Consider the following 27,935-nt stretch of genomic DNA (forward strand, 5'->3'; position numbering starts at 1 on the left):
ATGTATGTATGAGCGTAGACCATAACTACCAGTACTGTACTGAAGAGCTACTACAATCCCCTGTAACCATACAGAGGACAGAGGCTATTTCTAAGCAATATGTATGTATGAGCGTAGACCATAACTACCAGTACTGTACTGAAGAGTTACTACAATCCCCTGTAACCATACGGAGGACAGAGGCTATTTCTAAGCAATATGTATGTATGAGCGTAGACCATGACTACCAGTACTGTACTGAAGAGCTACTACAATCACCTGTAAACATACAGAGGACAGAGGCCATTTCTAAGCAATATGTATGTATGAGCGTAGACCATAACTACCAGTACTGTACTGAAGAGCTACTACAATCCCCTGTAACCATACAGAGGACAGAGGCCATTTCTAAGCAATATGTATGTATGAGCGTAGACCATAACTACCAGTACTGTACTGAAGAGTTACTACAATCCCCTGTAACCCTACAGAGGACAGAGGCTATTTCTAAGCAATATATATATGTATGAGCGTAGACCATAACTACCAGTACTGTACTGAAGAGTTACTACAATCCCCTGTAACCATACGGAGGACAGAGGCTATTTCTAAGCAATATGTATGTATGAGCGTAGACCATAACTACCAGTACTGTACTGAAGAGCTACTACAATCCCCTGTAACCATACAGAGGACAGAGGCTATTTCTAAGCAATATATATATGTATGAGCGTAGACCATAACTACCAGTACTGTACTGAAGAGCTACTACAATCCCCTGTAACCATACGGAGGACAGAGGATATTTCTAAGCAATATGTATGTATGAGCGTAGACCATAACTACCAGTACTGTGCTGAAGAGTTACTACAATCCCCTGTAACCATACAGAGGACAGAGGCTATTTCTAAGCAATATGTATGTATGAGCGTAGACCATAACTACCAGTACTGTACTGAAGAGTTACTACAATCCCCTGTAACCATACGGAGGACAGAGGCTATTTCTAAGCAATATGTATGTATGAGCGTAGACCATAACTACCAGTACTGTACTGAAGAGCTACTACAATCCCCTGTAACCATACGGAGGACAGAGGCTATTTCTAAGCAATATGTATGTATGAGCGTAGACCATAACTACCAGTACTGTACTGAAGAGCTACTACAATCCCCTGTAACCATACGGAGGACAGAGGATATTTCTAAGCAATATGTATGTATGAGCGTAGACCCTAACTACCAGTACTGTACTGAAGAGCTACTACAATCCCCTGTAACCCTACAGAGGACAGAGGCTATTTCTAAGCAATATGTATGTATGAGCGTAGACCATAACTACCAGTACTGTGCTGAAGAGTTACTACAATCCCCTGTAACCCTACGGAGTACAGAGGATATTTCTAAGCAATATGTATGTATGAGCGTAGACCATAACTACCAGTACTGTACTGAAGAGCTACTACAATCACCTGTAACCCTACAGAGGACAGAGGCTATTTCTAAGCAATATGTATGTATGAGCGTAGACCATAACTACCAGTACTGTACTGAAGAGTTACTACAATCCCCTGTAACCATACGGAGGACAGAGGCTATTTCTAAGCAATATATATATGTATGAGCGTAGACCATAACTACCAGTACTGTACTGAAGAGCTACTACAATCCCCTGTAACCCTACAGAGGACAGAGGATATTTCTAAGCAATATATATGTATGAGCGTAGACCATAACTACCAGTACTGTACTGAAGAGTTACTACAATCCCCTGTAACCATACAGAGGACAGAGGCTATTTCTAAGCAATATGTATGTATGAGCGTAGACCATAACTACCAGTACTGTACTGAAGAGCTACTACAATCACCTGTAACCCTACAGAGGACAGAGGCTATTTCTAAGCAATATGTATGTATGAGCGTAGACCATAACTACCAGTACTGTACTGAAGAGCTACTACAATCCCCTGTAACCATACGGAGGACAGAGGCTATTTCTAAGCAATATGTATGTATGAGCGTAGACCATAACTACCAGTACTGTACTGAAGAGCTACTACAATCCCCTGTAACCATACGGAGGACAGAGGCTATTTCTAAGCAATATGTATGTATGAGCGTAGACCATAACTACCAGTACTGTACTGAAGAGTTACTACAATCCCCTGTAACCATACGGAGGACAGAGGCTATTTCTAAGCAATATGTATGTATGAGCGTAGACCATAACTACCAGTACTGTACTGAAGAGCTACTACAATCCCCTGTAACCATACGGAGGACAGAGGATATTTCTAAGCAATATGTATGTATGAGCGTAGACCATAACTACCAGTACTGTGCTGAAGAGTTACTACAATCCCCTGTAACCATACAGAGGACAGAGGCTATTTCTAAGCAATATGTATGTATGAGCGTAGACCATAACTACCAGTACTGTGCTGAAGAGTTACTACAATCCCCTGTAACCCTACGGAGTACAGAGGCTATTTCTAAGCAATATGTATGTATGAGCGTAGACCATAACTACCAGTACTGTACTGAAGAGCTACTACAATCCCCTGTAACCATACAGAGGACAGAGGCTATTTCTAAGCAATATGTATGTATGAGCGTAGACCATAACTACCAGTACTGTACTGAAGAGTTACTACAATCCCCTGTAACCCTACAGAGGACAGAGGCTATTTCTAAGCAATATGTATGTATGAGCGTAGACCATAACTACCAGTACTGTACTGAAGAGCTACTACAATCACCTGTAACCCTACAGAGGACAGAGGCTATTTCTAAGCAATATGTATGTATGAGCGTAGACCATAACTACCAGTACTGTACTGAAGAGTTACTACAATCCCCTGTAACCATACGGAGGACAGAGGCTATTTCTAAGCAATATATATATGTATGAGCGTAGACCATAACTACCAGTACTGTACTGAAGAGCTACTACAATCCCCTGTAACCCTACAGAGGACAGAGGATATTTCTAAGCAATATATATGTATGAGCGTAGACCATAACTACCAGTACTGTACTGAAGAGTTACTACAATCCCCTGTAACCATACAGAGGACAGAGGCTATTTCTAAGCAATATGTATGTATGAGCGTAGACCATAACTACCAGTACTGTACTGAAGAGCTACTACAATCACCTGTAACCCTACAGAGGACAGAGGCTATTTCTAAGCAATATGTATGTATGAGCGTAGACCATAACTACCAGTACTGTACTGAAGAGCTACTACAATCCCCTGTAACCATACGGAGGACAGAGGCTATTTCTAAGCAATATGTATGTATGAGCGTAGACCATAACTACCAGTACTGTACTGAAGAGCTACTACAATCCCCTGTAACCATACAGAGGACAGAGGCTATTTCTAAGCAATATGTATGTATGAGCGTAGACCATAACTACCAGTACTGTACTGAAGAGCTACTACAATCACCTGTAACCATATGGAGGACAGAGGCTATTTCTAAGCAATATGTATGTATGAGCGTAGACCATAACTACCAGTACTGTACTGAAGAGCTACTACAATCCCCTGTAACCATACGGAGGACAGAGGCTATTTCTAAGCAAGATATATATGAGCGTAGACCATAACTACCAGTACTGTACTGAAGAGCTACTACAATCCCCTGTAACCATACGGAGGACAGAGGATATTTCTAAGCAATATGTATGTATGAGCGTAGACCATAACTACCAGTACTGTACTGAAGAGCTACTACAATCCCCTGTAACCATACGGAGGACAGAGGCTATTTCTAAGCAATATGTATGTATGAGCGTAGACCATAACTACCAGTACTGTACTGAAGAGCTACTACAATCCCCTGTAACCATACGGAGGACAGAGGCTATTTCTAAGCAAGATATATATGAGCATAGACCATAACTACCAGTACTGTGCTGAAGAGCTTACACTCTAGGCAATACAAGATATATAGAGCGTGTATTTACACAATACAATATAGAATACCAATGCTTGGCCAAAAAGCTTACAATCTAGGATATAAAAGATATATATCGAGCATATATACATACAATACAAATAATATACAATTCTAATGCTTGGCCAAAGAGCTTACCAACTAGGCTATACAAGATGTATACAGTGTGTATACATAAAATATAATTATGATACCAACACTCGGCCAAAGAGCTTACAGTCTAGGCTATACAAGACATATACAATACACAATGCCAAACTCGGCCAAAGAGCTTACAATCTACACCATCCAAAACTCATAAAGAATGTATACATACCATACAATATACAATACCAATGCTCGGCCAAAGAGCTTGCCATCTAGGCTATACAAGACATATAGAGCGTGTATTTACACAATAGAATATACAATGCCAATACTTGGCCAAAGAGCTAACTATCTAGGCTATATGAGATGTATACAGTGTGTATACAATACAGTATACAATAGAATACCAATGCTCGGCCAAAGAGCTTACAATCCACACCATCCAAAACTCAGAGAATGCATACATACCATACAATATACAATACCAGTGCTCGGCCAAAGAGCTTACAATCTAGGCTATACAAGATGTATACAGTGTGTATACAATGCAATACAATATACAATACAGTATAAAATACAATACCAACGCTCGGCCAAAGAGCTTACAATCTAGGCTATACAAGATGTATACAGTGTGTATACAATGCAATACAATATACAATACAGTATAAAATACAATACCAACGCTCGGCAAAAGAGCTTACAATCTAGGCTATACAAGATGTATACAGTGTGTATACAATGCAATACAGTATAAAATACAATACCAATGCTTGGCCAAAGAGCTTACAATCTAGGCTATAGAGCATGTATACATACAATATACTTATGATACAAATGCTCGGCCAAAGAGCTTACAATCCACACCATCCAAAACTCATAGAGAATGCATACATACTATACAATATACAATACCAACGCTCGGCCAAAGAGCTTACCATCTACGTTATACAATACGTAGAGGGTGCGTAATGCTCAATGCTCACCCCAAAAAGCTGTCAATTACATATTCTGGAACAAGACATACTAAGCCTGACAGTGTGTGTACTGCACCGCAGAACAGGTTGGTGCTCTGTAAAGAGTCATAGACAATTAAAGCTCCAGGAAAAAATAAGTGTAACTTACTCAATCCTATTTGCGCAGTCCCCCTCGGCCCTGTCCCTACGGAGGCCACTTTCCCTCAGATGCTACAGGCTATTATCCCTGCGTACAAGGCCGCAGCAGGTGTGGGGAGCAGCTGGTCACCCCCTCTCCCCTCCTCTCCATGGCTTTCTCTGCATCCAAACAGATGCTGCTGCAGGCAAAAGAGGGTGACAGGTGTCAGCAGGGCTCAAACACTACTGCACAGTGCTGCCCCTGGTGGCCACAGTGTGTCAATGCACTGGGGTCCTGGTTCTGGCATGTCTGACAGCCAGTGTTTCCCAACCAGGGTGCCTCCAGCTGTTGTCAAACTACAACTCCCAGCATGCCCGGACAGCCAAAGGCTTTCCGGGCATACTAGGAGTTGTAGTCTGGCAACAGCTGGAGGCACCCTGGTTGGGAAACACTGGATACAAATGCAACAGTGGGAATGTATCCTAAGTGTCGATTTATGCGCAATGTGAAACCTGCAGCCCAAGCGTGTGGCCCCTGGATAGTGCAAAATCGGCTGTCCGGGCATGCTGGGAGTTGTAGTTTGGCAACAGCTGGAGGCACCCTGGTTGGGAAACACTGGTTTAGACTGGATACAACTATAACAATTGGAATGCATCCTAAGTGGCGATTGATGCGCAACGAGAAACTCGCAGTGCAATCGTGTGGCGCTTGGATAGTGCAAAAAATAAAAAATTTAAAAAAATAAATAAAAAGGGTGAAAAGCTCGCGCATATCTCTACATAAGTTTGTCATTGTAGCACATTTGCGCAAAAAAAATAAAAATATTTGTGCAAGTGATAAATTCAGCGCACCAACTAGTGCAATTGCTAATCCCCCACCCCCCAAACACACAAGAATAGCGCAAAATTAGATCATTTCGGCGCAAGTCAACACGCAAAATAAAAACGCACTGCGCACACAATTTTGCCGGGTATGCCAGTTGATAAATCCCCTCCCCCCTTCCTAAAATACATTAGAAAGCCGCAGGACGGGCCCGGGTCATCACTCGTATGGAGCAATATCCCGCATGACCGGAGCTCAATAACTCTCCATTGACTTCAATGGGACGTGACTGTAACAAAAATTTTGCGCACTCAGCAGCGCCGGGTCACAGACGCGTCCTGTGTTTCAGGGTGGTGAGAGGTCCCAGCTTTTATTTTTATATATATATATATATATATATATATATATATATATATATATTTATATTTATTTATAATGTTTTGTCAACAAACATTCTGTGTTCTACTTGTTTGCTACAATGTATCACGTTCTGTCCCAGGAATGTAACACAGAGATAACAAATAAACACATCCAAACCCTCCAACTATAAGAAAGGAGTAAAAATGCTGATACATCACCCTCCGCGCCGCTCCGGAGGCATCTATAGTAGTGACCGGCTGAGATACAGAGTGTATACATGTGAGATACACCACAAGGGCCCCTCCCCCGCCTCCTCATTGTGTCTGTATAGGAAACAGCTGAGGAAACACTGGTCCTGGCACCTGTCAGCAGCCACTCCGACCGCGACCGGTCACCGCTAGGGCTATGTTCATGTGGTGCAGCTTGTTGCTACGGTTACTGTGAAATGGCTTTAAAGGGATACTCCGCCCCTAGACATCTTATCCCCTATCCTTATCTCTGGACCCCCACGATCTCTGCTGCGGCACCCCAGACATAGGGTGCACGGAGCGAACTTCACTCCGTGCCGGATGACTGGCGATGTGGGGCGGGGGCTCGTGACGTCACGGCTACGCCCCCTCAATGCAAGTCTATGGGAGGGGGCGTGACGGCCGTCACGCCCCCTCCCATAGACTTGCATTGAGGGGGCGTAGCCGTGACGTCACGAGCCTCCGGCACTGAATCCAAACGCCGGGTGCAGCAGAGAGATCGCGGGGGTCCCAAGCAGCGGGACCCCCGCGATCAGACATCTTATTCCCTATCCTTTGGATAGGGAATGAGATGTCTAGGGGAGGAGTACCCCTTTAAGGCTGCGTTCACACCTTCAGGTTTTTAACTGCATTAATCGAATGCTAAGAGAAGAGCAGACACATATAAAGGAGAGGTTTGCTATGGGGATTTGCTCCTGCTCTGGACAGTTCCTGACATGGACAGAGGTGGCAGCAGAGAGCAGAAAGTTGTGTATTATTTTTTTCCCCAGTCTGACCACAGTGCTCTCTGCTGACACCTCTGTTTGTGTCAGGAACTGTCCGGAGCAGGAGAGGTTTGCTATCGGGATTTACTCCTACTCTGGACAGTTCTTGACATGGACAGAGGTGGCAGCAGAGAGCACTGTGGTCAGACGGAAAAAAAAATACACAACTTTCTGCTCTCTGCTGCCACCTCAGGGACTGTCCAGGGACTGTCCAGAGTAGGAGCAAATCCCCATAGAAAACTTCTCTTGCTCTGGACAGTTCCTGATATGGACAGAGGTGGCAGCAGAGAGCACTGTGGTCAGACTGGAGAGGATTGCAGAGGAGAATGGATAAGATTACACACCAGAATATTATTACAAAATATAGTCCCGTCCCGTCCCCCCCCCCCATGACTCAGTATAAGGCTCCATGTGCAAAACAAAGGGGTCCCAGGATAGATAACCCCACCTTCCTATTTCTTATCCCCAGTCATGTTCCTCCCTGAGTTCTTGCTCAATCCTGTATTGTGCACTCTGGAGCCTCATCACACCGCAGAGACATTGGGAAAGCCTGGGAATTTCTGATGTTAACCCAGTGTTTCCTAACCAGTGTGTGCCTTCAGCTGTTGCAGAACTACAACTCCCAGCATGCCCGGACAGCCAATGGCTGTCCGGGCATGCTGGGAGTTGTAGTTCTGCAACAGCTGGAAGACACCCTAGTTGGGAAACATTGTGTTATACTATTGGGACTGGTGAAGCAGGGAAGGTGCCAGATCCTAAGCAGCATGGTGATGTCACTGATCATAGGCAGCATGGTGATGTCACTGATCATAGACAGCATGGTGATGTCACTGATCATAGGCAGCATGGTGATGTCACTGATCATAGACAGCATGGTGATGTCACTGATCATAGGCAGCATGGTGATGTCACTGATCATAGGCAGCATGATGATGTCACTGATCATAGGCAGCATGGTGATGTCACTGATCATAGGCAGCATGGTGATGTCACTGATCATAGGCAGCATGGTGATGTCACTGATCATAGGCAGCATGGTGATGTCACTGATCATAGGCAGCATGGTGATGTCACTGATCATAGGCAGCATGGTGATGTCACTGATCATAGGCAGCATGGTGATGTCACTGATCATAGGCAGCATGATGATGTCACTGATCATAGGCAGCATGGTGATGTCACTGATCATAGGCAGCATGGTGATGTCACTGATCATAGGCAGCATGATGATGTCACTGATCATAGGCAGCATGGTGATGTCACTGATTATAGGCAGCATGGTGATGTCACTGATCATAGGCAGCATGGTGATGTCACTGATCAAAGGCAGCATGGTGATGTCACTGATCATAGGCAGCATGGTGATGTCACTGATCATAGGCAGCATGGTGATGTCACTGATCATAGGAAGCATGGTGATGTCACTGATCATAGGCAGCATGGTGACGTCACTGATCATAGGCAGCATGGTGATGTCACTGATCATAGGCAGCATGGTGATGTCACTGATCATAGGCAGCATGGTGATGTCACTGATCATAGGCAGCATGGTGATGTCACTGATCATAGGCAGCATGGTGATGTCACTGATCATAGGCAGCATGGTGATGTCACTGATCATAGGCAGCATGGTGATGTCACTGATCATAGGCAGCATGGTGATGTCACTGATCATAGGAAGCATGGTGATGTCACTGATCATAGGCAGCATGGTGATGTCACTGATCATAGGCAGCATGGTGATGTCGCTGATCATAGGCAGCATGGTGATGTCACTGATCATAGGAAGCATGGTGATGTCACTGATCATAGGCAGCATGATGATGTCACTGATCATAGGAAGCATGGTGATGTCACTGATCATAGGCAGCATGTAGATGTCACTGATCATAGGCAGCATGGTGATGTCACTGATCATAGGCAGCATGGTGATGTCACTGATCATAGGCAGCATGGTGATGTCACTGATCATAGGCAGCATGGTGATGTCACTGATCATAGGCAGCATGGTGATGTCACTGATCATAGGCAGCATGGTGATGTCACTGATCATAGGCAGCATGGTGATGTCACTGATCATAGGCAGCATGGTGATGTCACTGATCATAGGCAGCATGATGATGTCACTGATCATAGGAAGCATGGTGATGTCACTGATCATAGGCAGCATGGTGATGTCACTGATCATAGGCAGCATGGTGATGTCACTGATTATAGGCAGCATGGTGATGTCACTGATCATAGGTAGCATGGTGATGTCACTGATCATAGGCAGCATGGTGATGTCACTGATCATAGGCAGCATGGTGATGTCACTGATCATAGGCAGCATGGTGATGTCACTGATCATAGGCAGCATGGTGATGTCACTGATCATAGGCAGCATGGTGATGTCACTGATCATGGGCAGCATGGTGATGTCACTGATCATGGGCAGCATGGTGATGTCACTGATCATGGGCAGCATGGTGATGTCACTGATCATGGGCAGCATGGTGATGTCACTGATCATAGGCAGCATGGTGATGTCACTGATCATAGGCAGCATGATGATGTCACTGATCATAGGCAGCATGGTGATGTCACTGATCATAGGCAGCATGGTGATGTCACTGGTCATAGGCAGCATGGTGATGTCACTGATTATAGGCAGCATGGTGATGTCACTGATCATAGGCAGCATGGTGATGTCACTGATCATAGGCAGCATGGTGATGTCACTGATCATAGGCAGCATGGTGATGTCACTGATCATAGGCAGCATGGTGATGTCACTGATCATAGGCAGCATGGTGATGTCACTGATCATAGGCAGCATGGTGATGTCACTGATCATAGGCAGCATGGTGATGTCACTGATCATAGGCAGCATGGAGATGTCACTGATCATAGGCAGCATGGTGATGTCACTGATCATAGGCAGCATGGTGATGTCACTGATCATAGGCAGCATGGTGATGTCACTGATCATAGGCAGCATGGTGATGTCACTGATCATAGGAAGCATGGTGATGTCACTGATCATAGGAAGCATGGTGATGTCACTGATCATAGGCAGCATGGTGATGTCACTGATCATAGGCAGCATGGTGATGTCACTGATCATAGGCAGCATGGTGACGTCACTGATCATAGGCAGCATGGAGACGTCACTGATCATAGGCAGCATGGAGACGTCACTGATCATAGGCAGCATGGTGATGTCACTGATCATAGGCAGCATGGTGACGTCACTGATCATAGGCAGCATGGTGATGTCACTGATCATAGGCAGCATGGTGATGTCACTGATCATAGGCAGCATGGTGATGTCACTGATCATAGGCAGCATGGTGATGTCACTGATCATAGGCAGCATGGTGATGTCACTGATCATAGGCAGCATGGTGATGTCACTGATCATAGGCAGCATGGTGATGTCACTGATCATAGGCAGCATGGTGATGTCACTGATCATAGGCAGCATGGTGATGTCACTGATCATAGGCAGCATGGTGATGTCACTGATCATAGGCAGCATGGTGATGTCACTGATCATAGGCAGCATGGTGATGTCACTGATCATAGGCAGCATGGTGATGTCACTGATCATAGGCAGCATGGTGATGTCACTGATCATAGGCAGCATGGTGATGTCACTGATCATAGGCAGCATGGTGATGTCACTGATCATAGGCAGCATGGTGATGTCACTGATCATAGGCAGCATGGTGATGTCACTGATCATAGGCAGCATGGTGATGTCACTGATCATAGGCAGCATGGTGATGTCACTGATCATAGGCAGCATGGTGATGTCACTGATCATAGGCAGCATGGTGATGTCACTGATCATAGGCAGCATGGTGATGTCACTGATCATAGGCAGCATGGTGATGTCACTGATCATAGGCAGCATGGTGATGTCACTGATCATAGGCAGCATGGTGATGTCACTGATCATAGGCAGTGCAGATAATATAACAATAGCGCAAAATGAGATGATAATTTTGGTGTAAAATAAGAACACATAATTCTGCCGGTAATAAGTTCCCCCTATGTGGAGAATTCTTTATTTTGTCCTTGTCTGGACCCCGCGGCCCCACACACACATATATATATATAAATAGGAGCAGGGACGGCAGGAAACAGGCGGCTCCTGGCGCTATTCTCTTCGTATTTGTTTTAAGAAACTTACATAGAATTAAACAAATACAGAAAGAATCGCCGCGAACTGGATGGGAAATCTGCATCTCCGGGGAGGTCACCGGGACCTTGGGAAATGGACGCCCACCCACGGGGACAAAAAATAAGGAAACTAAAAAGGGGTTAACCATCCAAAAATAATGGCTGGTGTATTTCAAAAACAGTGTCACCCCTGTCCACAGGTTGTATGTGGTATTACAACTCATCTTCTTTCAATTCACTGGAATCGGGCTGCAATACCGAACACAACCTGAGGACCTGTGGTGGCGCTGTTTTTAGAAGGAAGCAGCAACGTGTTTCTTATTCCGGATAACCTCTTGGAATGAGGTATTATTGCGCCCAGAGATCAAAGGGAGGCAAGTGATGATGTCATTCTAAGGTGTCACAGCCCCGCCCCCTTTTTGTCTTATGCCCCACCCCTTTTGAGCTCTGCATTAAGAATATCATAGTGTATAAGTTTTACCTAGAAGAGTGTTCCCCAATCTACGGCTCCCTTGCTGTTGCAAAACTACAACTCCCAGCATGCCCTGACAGCCGGAGGCTGTCAGGGCATGCTGGGAGTTGTAGTTTTGCATCCCAAAATGGGGGAAACACTGAACCAGAACGTTAGGTATTTAAATAACGTGAAAGGTTATGTTTGGTATCGCAGTTTAGTCCCTTTTACTTTTACATTTATTTAATGAAAGCGAGCTGCAATACCACACATAAACAGGGGTGGCGCTGTTTCTAGAATAAAGCCTGAGGCTGTCAGGGCATGCTGGGAGTTGTAGTTTTGCATCACTGAATCAAAACCTTAGGGATTTAAAAACTAAACAGCGCCACCCCTGTGCACAGGTTGTGCTTGGTATTGTAGACTCGTTCATTTCAATGGCGCAGAGCTGCAATACCAGACAAAAACAGGGGCGGTGCTGTTTCTGAAGTAAAGCCTGTGGCTGTCAGGGCATGCTGGGGGTTGTAGTTTGCCATCACGAGTTGGGGGATCACTAAACAAGAAGGTGTTTGAAACTAAACAGCGCCACGTCTACCCACAGGTTGTGTGTGGTATTGCAGCTCAGTCCCATTCACTTCTATAATGTTAAACTGCAATACCAGATGTAACTGGCGAACGGGGGTGGCGCTGTTTATGGAGTAAAGCAGCCAAGTGCACTACATAAAATGTCGCTGTATGGATTTTGCATTAGCATATCTGTCCATCAGGCTCCTCCCACTTTACAAGCTCCGCCTTTTTTTTTTTTTAGTAAATCCCTAGATAATTGCCCACATAGAAGCGCAGGATTTACTATCCATTCACATAAGAGGGCGACAGGTCGGTGACAGGCGTTTCCCGCTTATTAGTGTACTGTCCCTTTAAATTTTGCTATACCGTCCTCTAGTCACACAGCGCGCCGCACACGCCTCTTTGCATACGCTTCCAGCAATGTAAACACTACAGCAAAATAAACAGATCTCCTCAAATATTTATTCGCCTACAACTGCGCAGGAAATCGTGTAACCGCGATGCAGACGACGGCGAGTGCCGAGAAAAGGTCGTGCGGAAAAAAAAAACGCCATCGGGCCGTGTTCACACCGCTTCTTATATCAAATAAAAAATTTACCTGTAAAATCTGCAGCAGAAATATGAGGTATCCCCTGCGATTTAATGCCGCAAATTCGGTGGCGGTTTTCGATGTGGATTAGACCCATACGATAGGGACAACGCAAATCCTGGTCAGGTGACATGGTCTCCATCCCGCAATGACGCTGACTTTTTTTTTTTTAAGATTTTTTAATTTAGTAATGAGGTGCCGTTTTTTTAATGTAGAATAGACGCGGATATTGCGCAAAATTCTACCATGTGAACTGGGCCTTAAAGGGGTACTCCGCCCCTAGACATCTTATCCCCTATCCCGCCGGTGGGGACCACCGCAATCTCGGCTGCGGCACCCCAGACATCCGGTGCACGGAGTGTACTTCGCTCTGTGCCGGATGACTGGCGATGCGGGGCGGAGGCTGGTGACGTCACGGTCACGCCCCCTCCCATAGACTTGCATTGAGGGGGCGTGGCCGTGACATCACGAGCCTCCGATGCTGAGCCCCACGCTCTAAACGAATGCCGGGTGCAGCACGGAGATCACGGGGATCCTGCTGCTGGATAGGGAATAAGATGTCTAGGGGCGGAGTCCCCCATTAAGGCCCAGTTCACACGGGCGGATTACCTGCAGAATTTCTGCAGCGTATTTGCTGCAGAAAATCCACAGCACATAATCTGCTACTATTGAATTCAATGGGTCCGAAGGAAAATCTGCAAAACTGCCTCTATTTTTTGATGACCCATTTGATTTTTTGATGACCCATTGAAGTCAATGGTAGCAAAATCCGCTGCGGATTTTCCGATGCAAATACGCTGCGGAAATTCCGCAGGTAATCCACCCGTGTGAACGTACCTTAGAGGGAGATTTATCAAAACCTGTCCAGAGGAAAAGTTGCCTAGTTGCCCATAGAAACCAATCAGATCGCTTCTTTCATTTTGCAGAGGTCTTGTTAAAAATGAAAGAAGAAATCTGATTGGTTACTATGGGCAACTGGGCAGCTTTTCTTCTGCACAGGTTTTGATAAATCTCCCCCAATAGGGTCCGTTCGCACGTTCTAAATCTGTTGTGAATCTGATGCTGGGGAGTTCAGTGATTTATTTATATTGAATGAAGGGGGATCCAGGACAGCGCCACCCCTTTACTAAGGTTGTGTGTGGTATTACAACGCATCTCTATTCATTTTGATGGAAATGAGCTGTAATATCACATACAAACTGAGTACATGTGTAGCGCTGTTAGGAAGAAATGAGCTCTGTAGCAGAAGTTTAAATGACGCCCCCTACTGGTTCACAACACAATAGGAGGGTCATACACACGTGAGATCAGGATATAGAGTAATATAGTATAATAGTATACTGCTGCTGCTATCTCTATGGGATCAGGATATATAGTAGTTATACACCTTCCCTCCAGCTCTATCTGTATACTGCTGCTATCTCTATGGGATCAGGATATATAGTAGTTATACACCTCCCCTCCAGCTCTATCTGTATACTGCTGCTATCTCTATGGGATGAGGATATATATTAGTTATACACCTCCACTCCAGCTCTATCTGTATACTGCTGCTATCTCTATGGGATCAGGATATATAGTAGTTATACACCTCCCCTCCAGCTCTATCTGTATACTGCTGCCATCTCTATGGGATCAAGATATATAGTAGTTATACACCTCCCCTCCAGCTCTATCTGTATACTGCTGCCATCTCTATGGGATCAAGATATATAGTAGTTATACACCTCCCCTCCAGCTCTATCTGTATACTGCTGCCATCTCTATGGGATCAAGGTATATAGTAGTTATACACCTCCCCCTTCAGCTCTATCTGTATACTGCTGCCATCTCTATGGATCAGGATATATAGTAGTCATACACCTCCCCTCCAGCTCTATCTGTATACTGCTGCTATCTGTATGGGATCAAGATATATAGTATGTGTATGAGTATGACTCTATAATCGTGCACTTGCGCGGACGGTGTGTTTTTATTTTGTGCAGTGCAGCATGGGAGTTGTAGTTTTGAAACATCTGGACAGCGACAGTCTGGAGACCACTGTTCTAAACCCAAAGAACTGGCTGGCTGGTGAAGCTTAAGGGGGTGCAGAGGTAGTGGGCCCCCCACTCCCCGGGTGCATTAGGGCCCCACACATCTCATGGGCCCTATACCTCAGACACTAACAACTATAAAACCTGTAAAGGTGCGGAACTAACTGAGACACAGAGCAAAAACCCTCATGGCAGAAGATTACTTGGCGCCAGTTATGGCTGACATGTAAGGACGCTATTCCCGGGGACAGCGCGCCGCTCTGTACGCCTGGAGGTGACACGTGTCCTTCCGATGTACGACCGCGCTCATGATCGGAATTTATTAAGACTCTTTTCTTTGTTTCTCATCTTACTCGCTACCAGGTCTGACTCGTGTCGATCTAAATATCCTGATCCCACAGAGATAGCAGCAGTATACAGAGAGCTGGAGGGGAGGTGTATAACTACTATATGTCCTGATCCCATAGAGATAGCAGCAGTATACAGATAGAGCTGGAGGGGAGGTGTAAACTACTATATATCCTGATCCCATAGAGATAGCAGCAGTATACAGATAGAGCTGAAGAGGAGGTGTAAACTACTATATATCCTGATCCCATAGAGATAGCAGCAGTATACAGATAGAGCTGGAGGAGAGGTGTATAACTACTATATATCCTGATCCCACAGAGATAGCAGCAGTATACAGAGAGCTGGAGGGGAGGTGTATGACTACTATATATCCTGATCCCATTGAGGTAGCAGCATTATACAGATAGAGATGGGAGGGTGTATAACTACTATATATCCTGATCCCATAGAGATAGCAGCAGTATATAGATAGAGCTGGAGGGGAGGTGTATAACTACTTTATATCCTGATCCCATAGAGATAGCAGCAGTATACAGATAGAGCTGGAGGGGAGGTGTGTAACTACTATATATCCTGATCCCATAGAGATAGCAGCAATATACAGATAGAACTGGGGGGGGGGGGGGGGGGGGGTCTGGGAGCAGCCAGGAGAATCTGATGATGTCATCCTGTAGTTCACTGGAAGTCAGCTGACTCATTTCTTGTCTCCTCATTACCATGTCTGCCAAACTGGCTTTAATCTACCGCACCCAAAGTAATATCCATTTAATAAAGGAAAGTGAAAGTAAAGGAGTCTTCCTTAAAGGGGTTATCCAGGAATGAAAAAAAGCTTATTTCTTGCAACAAAAAAAAAACAGCGCCACACCTGTCATCAGGTTGTATGTGGTATTACAGCTCAGTTCCAATTAAGTAAATGAAGCCAAACTGTAATACTACAAACAACCTGATGACAGGGGTGGCGCTGTTTTTGGAAGAAATAAGCTCTGTTTATCTATTCCTGGATAACTCATAAGAGGGAACTCTCTGAATACACCCGTCCACCGCCGGCGTCAGTCTTTACAGTAGCTGCAGCATGATTGAACAGCGATATCATCGGTCAGCGATGCCAGATCTTTCGGGCCCCTAGAATCGCTCTCCAGGGACATACTATAAATATACAACATGGCAGACGTCCTTCTTACCCGGAGATCTCACCGCCCCCTCCCCTCACGGTTCCTTACAAGACGCTATTAATGCCTTCGCCTGAAATTATCACTTCCACAAGGATGACGACACCCGATATAAATATCACCCGGGGTCTGTACTGGGACCAGGCCCCAAATCCCAGTGTATTTAATAGTAAAGCTATAATATGGCTCCAATAACAGCGCCATATAGTGCACGATATAGAATAGTGCTTAGCAATGGCAGTGACTGTGTGTCTCCAGCTGTTGCAAAACTACAACTCCCAGCATGCCCATACAGCCAACAGCTGGAGGATCACAGTTTGTAGATCACTGTTTAGGCCACAGGGGCCCCGGCTCCTGCATCTGCATCATCACTTTTTTTCTGCAAAGATTTGCAAAAGCGACTTACACATCCCCCATAGGAATCAATGGGAATGACTGTGTAAGCTAAATGGGAATGACTGAGCGCAGTGTGGGCGGTGATGTATGTGATATATGCCGTGTACATGATATACTGTATGTGATGTATGCGGTATATGTGATATGCTGTATATGATGTATGTGATATATGCCGTGTACATGATATACTGTATGTGATGTATGCGGTATATGTGATATACTGTATGTGATGTATGCGGTATATGTGATATACTGTATGTGGTATATGCGATATGTGATATACTGTATGTGGTATATGTGATATGCTGTATATGATGTATGTGATATATGCCGTGTACATGATATACTGTATGTGATGTATGCGGTATATGTGATATACTGTATGTGATGTATGCGGTATATGTGATATACTGTATGTGGTATATGCGATATGTGATATACTGTATGTGGTATATGTGATATACTGTATGTGGTATATGTGATATGCTGTATATGATGTATGTGATATACTGTATGTGATATATGTGATATACTGTATGTGGTATATGTGATATACTGTATGTGATATATGTGATATACTGTATGTGGTATATGTGATATACTGTATATGGTATATGTGATATACTGTATGTGGTATATGCGATATCTGATATACTGTATGTGGTATATGTGATATACTATATGTGATGTATGCGGTATATGTGATATACTGTATGTGGTATATGTGATATACTGTATGTGGTATATGTGATATACTGTATGTGGTATATGTGATATACTGTATGTGGTATATGTGATATACTGTATGTGGTATATGTGATATACTGTATGTGGTATATGCGATATGTGATATACTGTATGTGGTATATGTGATATACTGTATGTGGTATATGCGATATGCGATATACTGTATGTGGTATATGTGATATACTGTATGTGATGTATGCGGTATATGTGATATACTGTATGTGGTATATGTGATATACTGTATGTGATGTATGCGGTATATGTGATATACTGTATGTGGTATATGTGATATACTGTATGTGATGTATGCGGTATATGTGATATACTGTATGTGATGTATGCGGTATATGTGATATACTGTATGTGGTATATGTGATATACTGTATGTGGTATATGTGATATACTGTATGTGGTATATGTGATATACTGTATGTGGTATATGCGATATGTGATATACTGTATGTGGTATATGTGATACACTGTATGTGATGTATGTGGTATATGTGATATACTGTATGTGATATATGTGATATACTGTATGTGGTATATGTGATATACTGTATGTGATATATGTGATATACTGTATGTGGTATATGTGATATACCGTATGTGGTATATGTAATCTATTGTATGTGATATATGTGATATACGGCATTTGATGTATGTGATGCACTGTATGGGATACATTGTATGTGATATCATGTTTGTAATATACTGTATGTGGTATATGTGATATACTGTATGTGATGTATGCGGTATATGTGATATACTGTATGTGATGTATGTGATATATGTGATATACTGTATGTGGTATATGTGATATACTGTATGTGATATATGTGATATACTGTATGTGGTATATGTGATATACTGTATGTGGTATATGTGATATACTGTATGTGGTATATGTGATATACTGTATGTGATATATGTGATATACTGTATGTGGTATTTGTGATATACTGTATGTGGTATATGTGATATACTGTATGTGGTATATTTGATATACTGTATGTGGTATATGTGATATACTGTATGTGGTATATTTGATATACTGTATGCGGTATATGTGATATACTGTATGTGATATACTGTATGTGATATATGTGATATACTGTATGTGATGTATGTGGTGATATATGTGATATACTGTATGTGATATATGTGATATACTGTATGTGGTATATGTGATATACTGTATGTGATATATGTGATATACTGTATGCGATATATGTGATATACTGTATGTGATATACTGTATGTGGTATATGTGATATACTGTATGTGATATATGTGATATACTGTATGTGGTATATGTGATATACTGTATGTGGTATATGTGATATACTGTATGTGGTATATGTGATATACTGTATGTGGTATATGTGATATACTGTATGTGATATATGTGATATACTGTATGTGGTATTTGTGATATACTGTATGTGATATATGTGATATACTGTATGTGGTATATTTGATATACTGTATGTGGTATATGTGATATACTGTATGTGGTATATTTGATATACTGTATGCGGTATATGTGATATACTGTATGTGATATACTGTATGTGATATATGTGATGTACTGTATGTGATGTATGTGGTGATATATGTGATATACTGTATGTGATATATGTGATATACTGTATGTGGTATATGTGATATACTGTATGCGGTATATGTGATATACTGTATGCGGTATATGTGATATACTGTATGTGATATATGTGATATACTGTATGTGATATACTGTATGTGGTATATGTGATATACTGTATGTGATATATGTGATATACTGTATGTGGTATATGTGATATACTGTATGTGATATATGTGATATACTGTATGTGATATATGTGATATACTGTATGTGATATACTGTATGTGGTATATGTGATATACTGTATGTGATATATGTGATATACTGTATGTGGTATATGTGATATACTGTATGTGATATATGTGATATACTGTATGTGATATATGTGATATACTGTATGGGATATATGTGATATACTGTATGTGATATATGTGATATACTGTATGTGGTATATGTGATATACTGTATGTGATATATGTGATATACTGTATGTGGTATATGTGATATACTGTATGCGATATATGTGATATACTGTATGCGGTATTTGTGATATGCTGTATGTGGTATATGTGATATACTGTATGTGATATATGTGATATACTGTATGCGGTATATGTGATATATGTGATATACTGTATGTGGTATATGTGATATACTGTATGTGATATATGTGATATACTGTATGTGGTATATGTGATATACTGTATGTGATATATGTGATATACTGTATGCGGTATATGTGATATACTGTATGTGATATATGTGATATACTGTATGTGATATACTGTATGTGGTATATGTGATATACTGTATGTGATATATGTGATATACTGTATGTGATATATGTGATATACTGTATGGGATATATGTGATATACTGTATGGGATATATGTGATATACTGTATGTGGTGATATATGTGATATCATGTTTGTCATATATGTGATATACTGTATGCGGTATATGTGATATACTGTATGTGATATATGTGATATACTGTATGTGATATATGTGATATACTGTATGTGATATATGTGATATACTGTATGTGATATATGTGATATACTGTATGGGATATATGTGATATACTGTATGGGATATATGTGATATACTGTATGTGGTGATATATGTGATATCATGTTTGTCATATATGTGATATACTGTATGCGGTATATGTGATATACTGTATGCGGTATATGTGATATACTGTATGTGATATATGTGATATACTGTATGTGGTATATGTGATATACTGTATGTGATATATGTGATATACTGTATGCGGTATTTGTGATATGCTGTATGTGGTATATGTGATATACTGTATGTGGTATGCTGTATGTGGTATATGTGATATACTGTATGTGATATATGTGATATACTGTATGTAATGTATGCGGTATATGTGATATACTGTATGTGATGTATGTGGTATATGTGATATACTGTATATGGTATATGTGATATACTGTATGTGGTATATGTGATATGCTGTATATGATGTATGTGATATACAGAGTGTATGTGATATACTGTATGTTGTATATGTGATATACTGTATGTATTATATGTGATATATGTGATATACTGTATGTGGTATATGTGATATACTGTATGTGATATATGTGATATACTGTATGTGGTATATGTGATATACTGTATGTGATATATGTGATATACTGTATGTGGTGATATATGTGATATACTGTATGCGTATTTGTGATATACTGTATGTGATATATGTGATATACTGTATGTGATATATGTGATATACTGTATGTGGTGATATATGTGATATACTGTATGTGGAATATGTGATATACTGTATGTGATATATGTGATATACTGTATGTGGTGATATATGTGATATACTGTATGTGGTGATATATATGATATCATGTTTGTCATATATGTGATATACTGTATGCGGTATATGTGATATACTGTATGTGATATATGTGATATACTGTATGCGGTATATGTGATATACTGTATGTGATGTATGCGGTATATGTGATATACTATATGTGGTATATGTGATATACTGTATGTGGTATATGTGATATATTGTATGCGGTATATGTGATATACTGTATGTGATATATGTGATATACTGTATGTGGTATATGTGATATACTGTATGTGGTATATGTGATATACTGTATGTGATATACTGTATGGGATATATGTGATATACTGTATGTGATATATGTGATATACTGTATGTGATATATGTGATATACTGTATGTGGTATATGCGATATACTGTATGTGGTATATGTGATATACTGTATGTGGTATATGTGATATATGTGATATACTGTATGGGATATATGTGATATACTGTATGTGATATATGTGATATAATGTATGTGGTATATGTGATATACTGTATGGGATACATTGTATGTGATATCATGTTTGTAATATATGTGATATGCTGTATGTGGTATATGTGATATACTGTATGTGGTATATGTGATATGCTGTATGTGGTATATGTGATATCCTGTATGTGATATATGTGATATACTGTATGTGATATATGTGATATGCTGTATGTGGTATATGTGATATCATGTTTGTCATATATGTGATATACTGTATGTTGTATATGTGATATGCTGTATGTGGTATATGTGATATGCTGTATGTGGTATATGTGATATGCTGTATGTGGTATATGTGATATGCTGTATGTGGTATATGTAATATACTGTATGGGATACATTGTATGTGATAACATGTTTGTCATATATGTGGCATTAAAAAATGACCGCAGGAATCTGATTGGTTGCTGCACCATTTTAATTATGAAGCGTTGTCACATGACTCCCCCCAGACTGTCGCAATAGAGACCAAAAAGTGTAAAAACAAACCGTCCCTAATCTCTGTAACCAAATACGCCGGGCGGGGGGGGGCGGTACTGTATACAATGAGGAGGCGAAACAGACACTCATGAACTATACATGGCGCATCAATGTATCTCTATATAACATGGAGTAATACGAGGAGCGTCACCGCCGCCCGCAGATAGTGCCGCACCCTATGGAGAAAATCAGGGATCAGTTCTGTATCCTAAAATCCTCTGTGCTGCTGGGAGGCTCTAGGTGGTCTCCAAACTGTGGACCTCCAGAGGTTGCAAAACTACAACTCCCAGCATGCCCGGACAGCCAACGGCTGTCCGGGCATGCTGGGAGTTGTAGTTTTGCAATTTGAAGAGCACTGCAGTTTCCACTATAAAATCTTTTAGTCGGTGACCATCCAGAAGATCGGCACACTCCTTTCCTGAAACACTCTGTGCTGCTGTTTCTTTTTTTTCGGGTATAAAATGTATCAGATTAGACTGGATGCAAATGTAACAAATTCTCAGCGGGGTTATTTAGAAAACCAGAGCTCATTTTAAGCAAAAACAGCGCCACCCCTTGTCTTCAGGTTGTGCGTGGTATTACAGCTTGGCAATGGAACTAAGCTGCAATACCACACACAACCTGAGGACATGGGGAGGCGCTAATTGGAAGAAATTAGCACTGGTTTTCTATTAGTGGACAACCCCTTTAATGATGTAGCCAATCAGGAGAAGTTTCCAGCCCAGTGCGCCACCAGCTGTTGCAACAGTGCAACTGCCAGGATGCCCAGAGGGTTTGTTACAATGTATCAGTAGTTTATTTGCGAATAGGACATCCCGGGCGTCCTCATTATATCAGGCTCTATTCATGGTCATGCTTTATAATGTGATAGGGGGAGGGGGGGTCTGCGGAGGAGAAGTCACAGATTGCAGCTCTGAGGCCAGGAATGTCATCGCCTCTCGGTGACAATAACACCGCGCAGTGTGAACAGGAGGACTATTGTTGGGGGATGGTGGATCGTACCTGCCCCGCCGGAGTCAAGTGTTGTCTATTAAATCTCAATTATGGCTCAATGACATCTCTGATATTATAGAGACTGCACTGATACACTGTAAGGGTACATTCCCACACGGCGTATTTGCTGCGTATTTGCTGCTGCGTATTTTATTTTCTCTGTTGAAGTCAATGGGTAGGAAAATACGCAGCAAATACGCAGCAAAATACGCTGTGTGGGAACGTACCCTAACAAACCAGCAGAGCCTGCTGCTCCTACAACTGGATACATTGCAGCAAATCTCATATCTATTTATTTATTTATCTATCTATCTCATATCTATCTCATATCTATCTCATATCTATCTATCTATCTCATATCTATCTATCTATCTATCTCAATCTCATATCTATCTCATATCTTTCTATCTATATCATATCTTTCTATCTCATATCTATCTCATATCTATCTATCTCATATCTATCTCATATCTATCTATCTCATATCTATCTATCTATCTATCTCATATCTATCTATCTATCTCATATCTATCTATCTCATATCTATCTAATATCTATCTATCTATCTCATATCTATTTATCTCATATCTATCTCATATCTATCTCATATCTATCTATCTATCTATCTATCTATCTATCTATCTCATATCTATCTATCTCATATCTATCTAATATCTATCTATCTATCTCATATCTATCTATCTCATATCTATCTATCTATCTATCTATCTATCTCATATCGATCTATCTCATATCTATCTATCTCATATCTATCTATCTCATATCTATCTATCTATCTATCTCATATCTATCTATCTCATATCTATCTATCTCATATCTATCTATCTATCTATCTATCTATCTATCTATCTCATATCTATCTATCTCATATCTATCTATCTATCTCATATCTATCTATCTCATATCTGTCAGGTACAGCTGAGCTCTGCTATATTATTTACCCCTCAGGTGTTTGTGCTGTTATCCGATATATATTATATAACTTAATTACGTTATCCTGATTTGTGGGAGGAGTCTGGTCTTTACCCACCTGATCCGCACAGGTGCTGTGAGACGTCCCCACCCTCCCCCCCTCCCTTCTTTCTTCCCCCTCCCCTCTCCTCCCTTTCTCTCCTCTACAGTCCCTCTCGGTGTCCCCCCCTTTTTTTAGGATACCCTTCATGGCCGGCCAGGCGCACCCCAGGCCTAATTATTTATGCTAGTGGTGAAGTCTACTTACAGTACATGTCCCCACCACAAATTGTAGCAAACTAAAATAATAAATAAATATTATCGGCCCCTGAATAGAAACAAGTTTCCAAATGAGGTTAAACAAACAGAATGTTCCTGCAACAAAGTAACAAGTGAGCACAGGGTCTGATCTCCATGAGGTGAAGTGACCTCTGAACTCCGCAGCACCTCCGGAATATTAGGGAGTGTACAAATACTGGCACCAAATGCCGCAGTGACCGGAGGATTTACACTGACTGGTGATTTCTCTTTTTATTTTTTTTCAGGTGGGGGTTGCCCTTTAAAGATGTTCTTCCTTTAGAAACAGTGCCCCTCTTGTCCTCAGGTTGTGTGTGGTACTGCAGCTCGGTCCCATTGAAGTAAATGGGGCTGACCTGTAATACCACACATAACCTGAGGACAGGGGTGGCGTTTATTTTTTTTAAACTATGTTTTTCTAACCCTGGCTAAATCACAGATAAGGTTCCGGATTGGGTCCCGGTCCCCGATTTCCCGCTGCTGGTTGGTCCCATTTTTGCCCCGGCCCTCTGGCTCTTCCTGGGTTTCACACAATATACCCGGCAGAGTCATTGCAGCCGCCAAAACAGGAGGCGAAACTGGCAGCGAAAAGAGAAGAGGCTGCCAAAAAAAGGAGAGGAAAGAGCCGGGATTGTGCTGGGGAAATGGGGCAGAGAAGAGCTGACGGGCCGGGGGCCAGCGGGCATTGTGGGCGCTGCCCGCGGGGTCCGAGGCCTCATCAATAACCCTGGACAAGAGAACAGAGGGGGCGCCTGTCACCACCGCCCGAATCCACCATGCGGCTTCCTGGGAAAATCAATCAAAGCTGAAGGCAGCATCATCGCCCCGCAGCATACTAATCATGCCCATCTGAGCGTTTGTTACAATGTATCAGTATAGATAACATGTATCATATCAGACTGGATGCAATTGTAACAAATCCTCAGCTCGGTAATTAATGAAGTAACAGATCAGGTGTAGTTTTCAGCCCAGTGTGCCTCCAGCTGTTACAAAACTATAACTCCCAGCATGCCCGGACAGCCAAAGGCTGAGAGTTTGTTACAATGTATCAGTATAGATAACATGTATCATTTCAGACTGGATGCAATTGTAACAAATCCTCAGCTTGGTAATTAATGAAGTAACACATCAGGGGCAGTTTTCAGCCCAATGTGCCTCTAGCTGTTGCAAAACTATAACTCCCAGCATGCCCAGACAGCTAACGGCTGAGAGTTTGTTACAATGTATCAGTATAGATAACATGTATCATATCAGACTGGATGCAATTGTAACAAATCCTCAGCTGGGTAATTAATGAAGTAACACATCAGGGGCAGTTTCCAGCACAGTGTGCCTCCAGCTGTTGCAAAACTACAACTCCCAGCATGCCCAGACAGCTAACGGCTGAGCATTTGTTACAATGTATCAGTATAGATAACATGTATCATTTCAGACTGGATGCAATTGTAACAAATCCTCAGCTTGGTAATTAATGAAGTAACAGATCAGGAGAAGTTTCCAGCCCAGTGTGCCTCCAGCTGTTGCAAAACTACAACTCCCAGCATGCCCAGACAGCTAACGGCTGAGAGTTTGTTACAATGTATCAGTATAGATAAAATGTATCATTTCAGACCGGATGCAATTGTAACAAATCCTCGGCTGGGTAATTAATGAAGTAACAGATCAGGAGAAGTTTCCAGCCCAGTGTGCCTCCAGCTGTTGCAAAACTACAACTACTAGCATGCCTGGACAGCCAAAGGTTGCGGTTTTTTGTTGCAATGTATCAGTATAGATAAAAAGTATCAGCTTAGGCTGGATGCAATTGTAACAAATCCTCAGCTTGGTAATTAAGGAAGTAACAGATCAGGAGACGTTTCCAGCCCAGTGTGTCTCCAGCTGTTGCAAAATCACAACTCCCAGCATGCCCGGACAGCTAAAGGCTGAGAGGTTGTTAAAATGTATAAGTCTAGATAACATGTATCAGCTTAGACTGGATGCAATTGTAACAAATCCTCAGCTGGGTAATTAATGAAGTAACTGATTAGGAGCAGATTTCAACCCAGTGTGTCTCCAGCTGTTGCAAAACCACAATTCCCAGCATGTCCAGACAGCCAAAGGCTTAGAGTTTGTTACAATGTATCAGTATAAATAAAATGTATCAGCTTAGGCCGGATGCAATTGTAACAAATCCTCGGCTGGGTAATTAATGAAGTAACAGATCAGGAGACATTTCCAGCCCAGGTTGCCTCCAGCTGTTGCAAAACTACAACTCCCAGCATGCCCGGACAGCCAACGGCTGTCCGGGCATGCTGGGAGTTGTAGTTTTGCAGCAGTTGGAGGCCCCCTGGTTGGAAAACACTACAATAACTTGTAAGATTCTATCCTTTTCTGTTTCTCTGCCTATGTGTCAGTACACATGAACCAGGAAGCTCTGGATGTACAGTGTTAAGTTATAAATGAAAACCACAGCATGCTGGGAGTTGTAGTTTCCCAACAGTCCCGGGTGATGGGGCTACATACCTCGACCCCGCGGCGTTTCTGCGTCTATAAATATCCGGTGTAATGGCGTATACGTTGTAGTCTGGTGTATTTCTGGTTGCTGAGAGTCTGAGGAGGAATGTTAATAGATATGAGAGGGGACATTAGAGGGGGGCAATAAATCTGCGGAGGAGAACAATGCTATATACAACGTGTGAACAATGCTTTATACAAGGTGTCCGCCTGCGCTCTGATCACAGCACAGGAGCAGGACCGGGAGATTTACAGCTGCGGAAGTCATCCTGCTACACTGTCACGAAGCTGCAGCCGCGGCGGAGACGATTTTACCGTAAAACATGGACCTTTTTATATCAAAATTACACATCATTAAGTTTACTAATGTAACTTCAGGTGGGCACCACCCAGCAGGGGGCGCAATCTTATTCTCCACCTAAAGGGTCTAAACCTATATAAAACTCCACCTAGAGGTCTGATCCCATATATAACTCCACCTAGAGGGTCTGATCCCATATATAACTCCACCTAGAGGTCTGATCCCATATATAAAACCACCTAGAGGGTCTGATCCCATATATAACTCCACCTAGAGGGTCTGATCCCATATATAACTCCACCTAGAGGGTCTGATCCCATATATAACTCCACCTAGAGGTCTGATCCCATATATAAAACCACCTAGAGGTCTGATCCCATATATAACTCCACCTAGAGGTCTGATCCCATATACAACTCCACCTAGAGGTCTGATCCCATATATAACTCCACCTAGAGGTCTGATCCCATATACAACTCCCCCTAAAGGGTCTGATCCCATATATAACTCCACCTAGAGGGTCTGATCCCATATATAACTCCACCTAGAGGGTCTGATCCCATATATAACTCCACCAAAAGGGTCTGATCCCATATATAACTCCACCTAGAGGTCTGATC

General features: G+C 42.2%; 1 protein-coding gene across 5 annotated transcripts in view; it reads right to left on the bottom strand.

Moving 5' to 3' along the window:
• GRAMD1A (GRAM domain containing 1A) overlaps positions 1-27,935 on the bottom strand; it is a 161,111-nt gene that overhangs the window by 49,162 nt on the left and 84,014 nt on the right. The window contains exon 2 of one of the 5 annotated variants that reach the window (XM_056543437.1): positions 27,024-27,110. The exons of the other annotated variants lie outside the window; for them this stretch is intronic. Within the exon in view, the coding sequence (XP_056399412.1) occupies positions 27,024-27,110 (87 nt within the window). The remainder of the gene's footprint in view (positions 1-27,023; positions 27,111-27,935) is intronic. 5 annotated transcript variants of the gene reach the window in all.

Source organism: Hyla sarda, chromosome 10 (genome assembly GCF_029499605.1).
Source record: "Hyla sarda isolate aHylSar1 chromosome 10, aHylSar1.hap1, whole genome shotgun sequence".
Lineage (NCBI taxonomy): Eukaryota > Metazoa > Chordata > Amphibia > Anura > Hylidae > Hyla > Hyla sarda.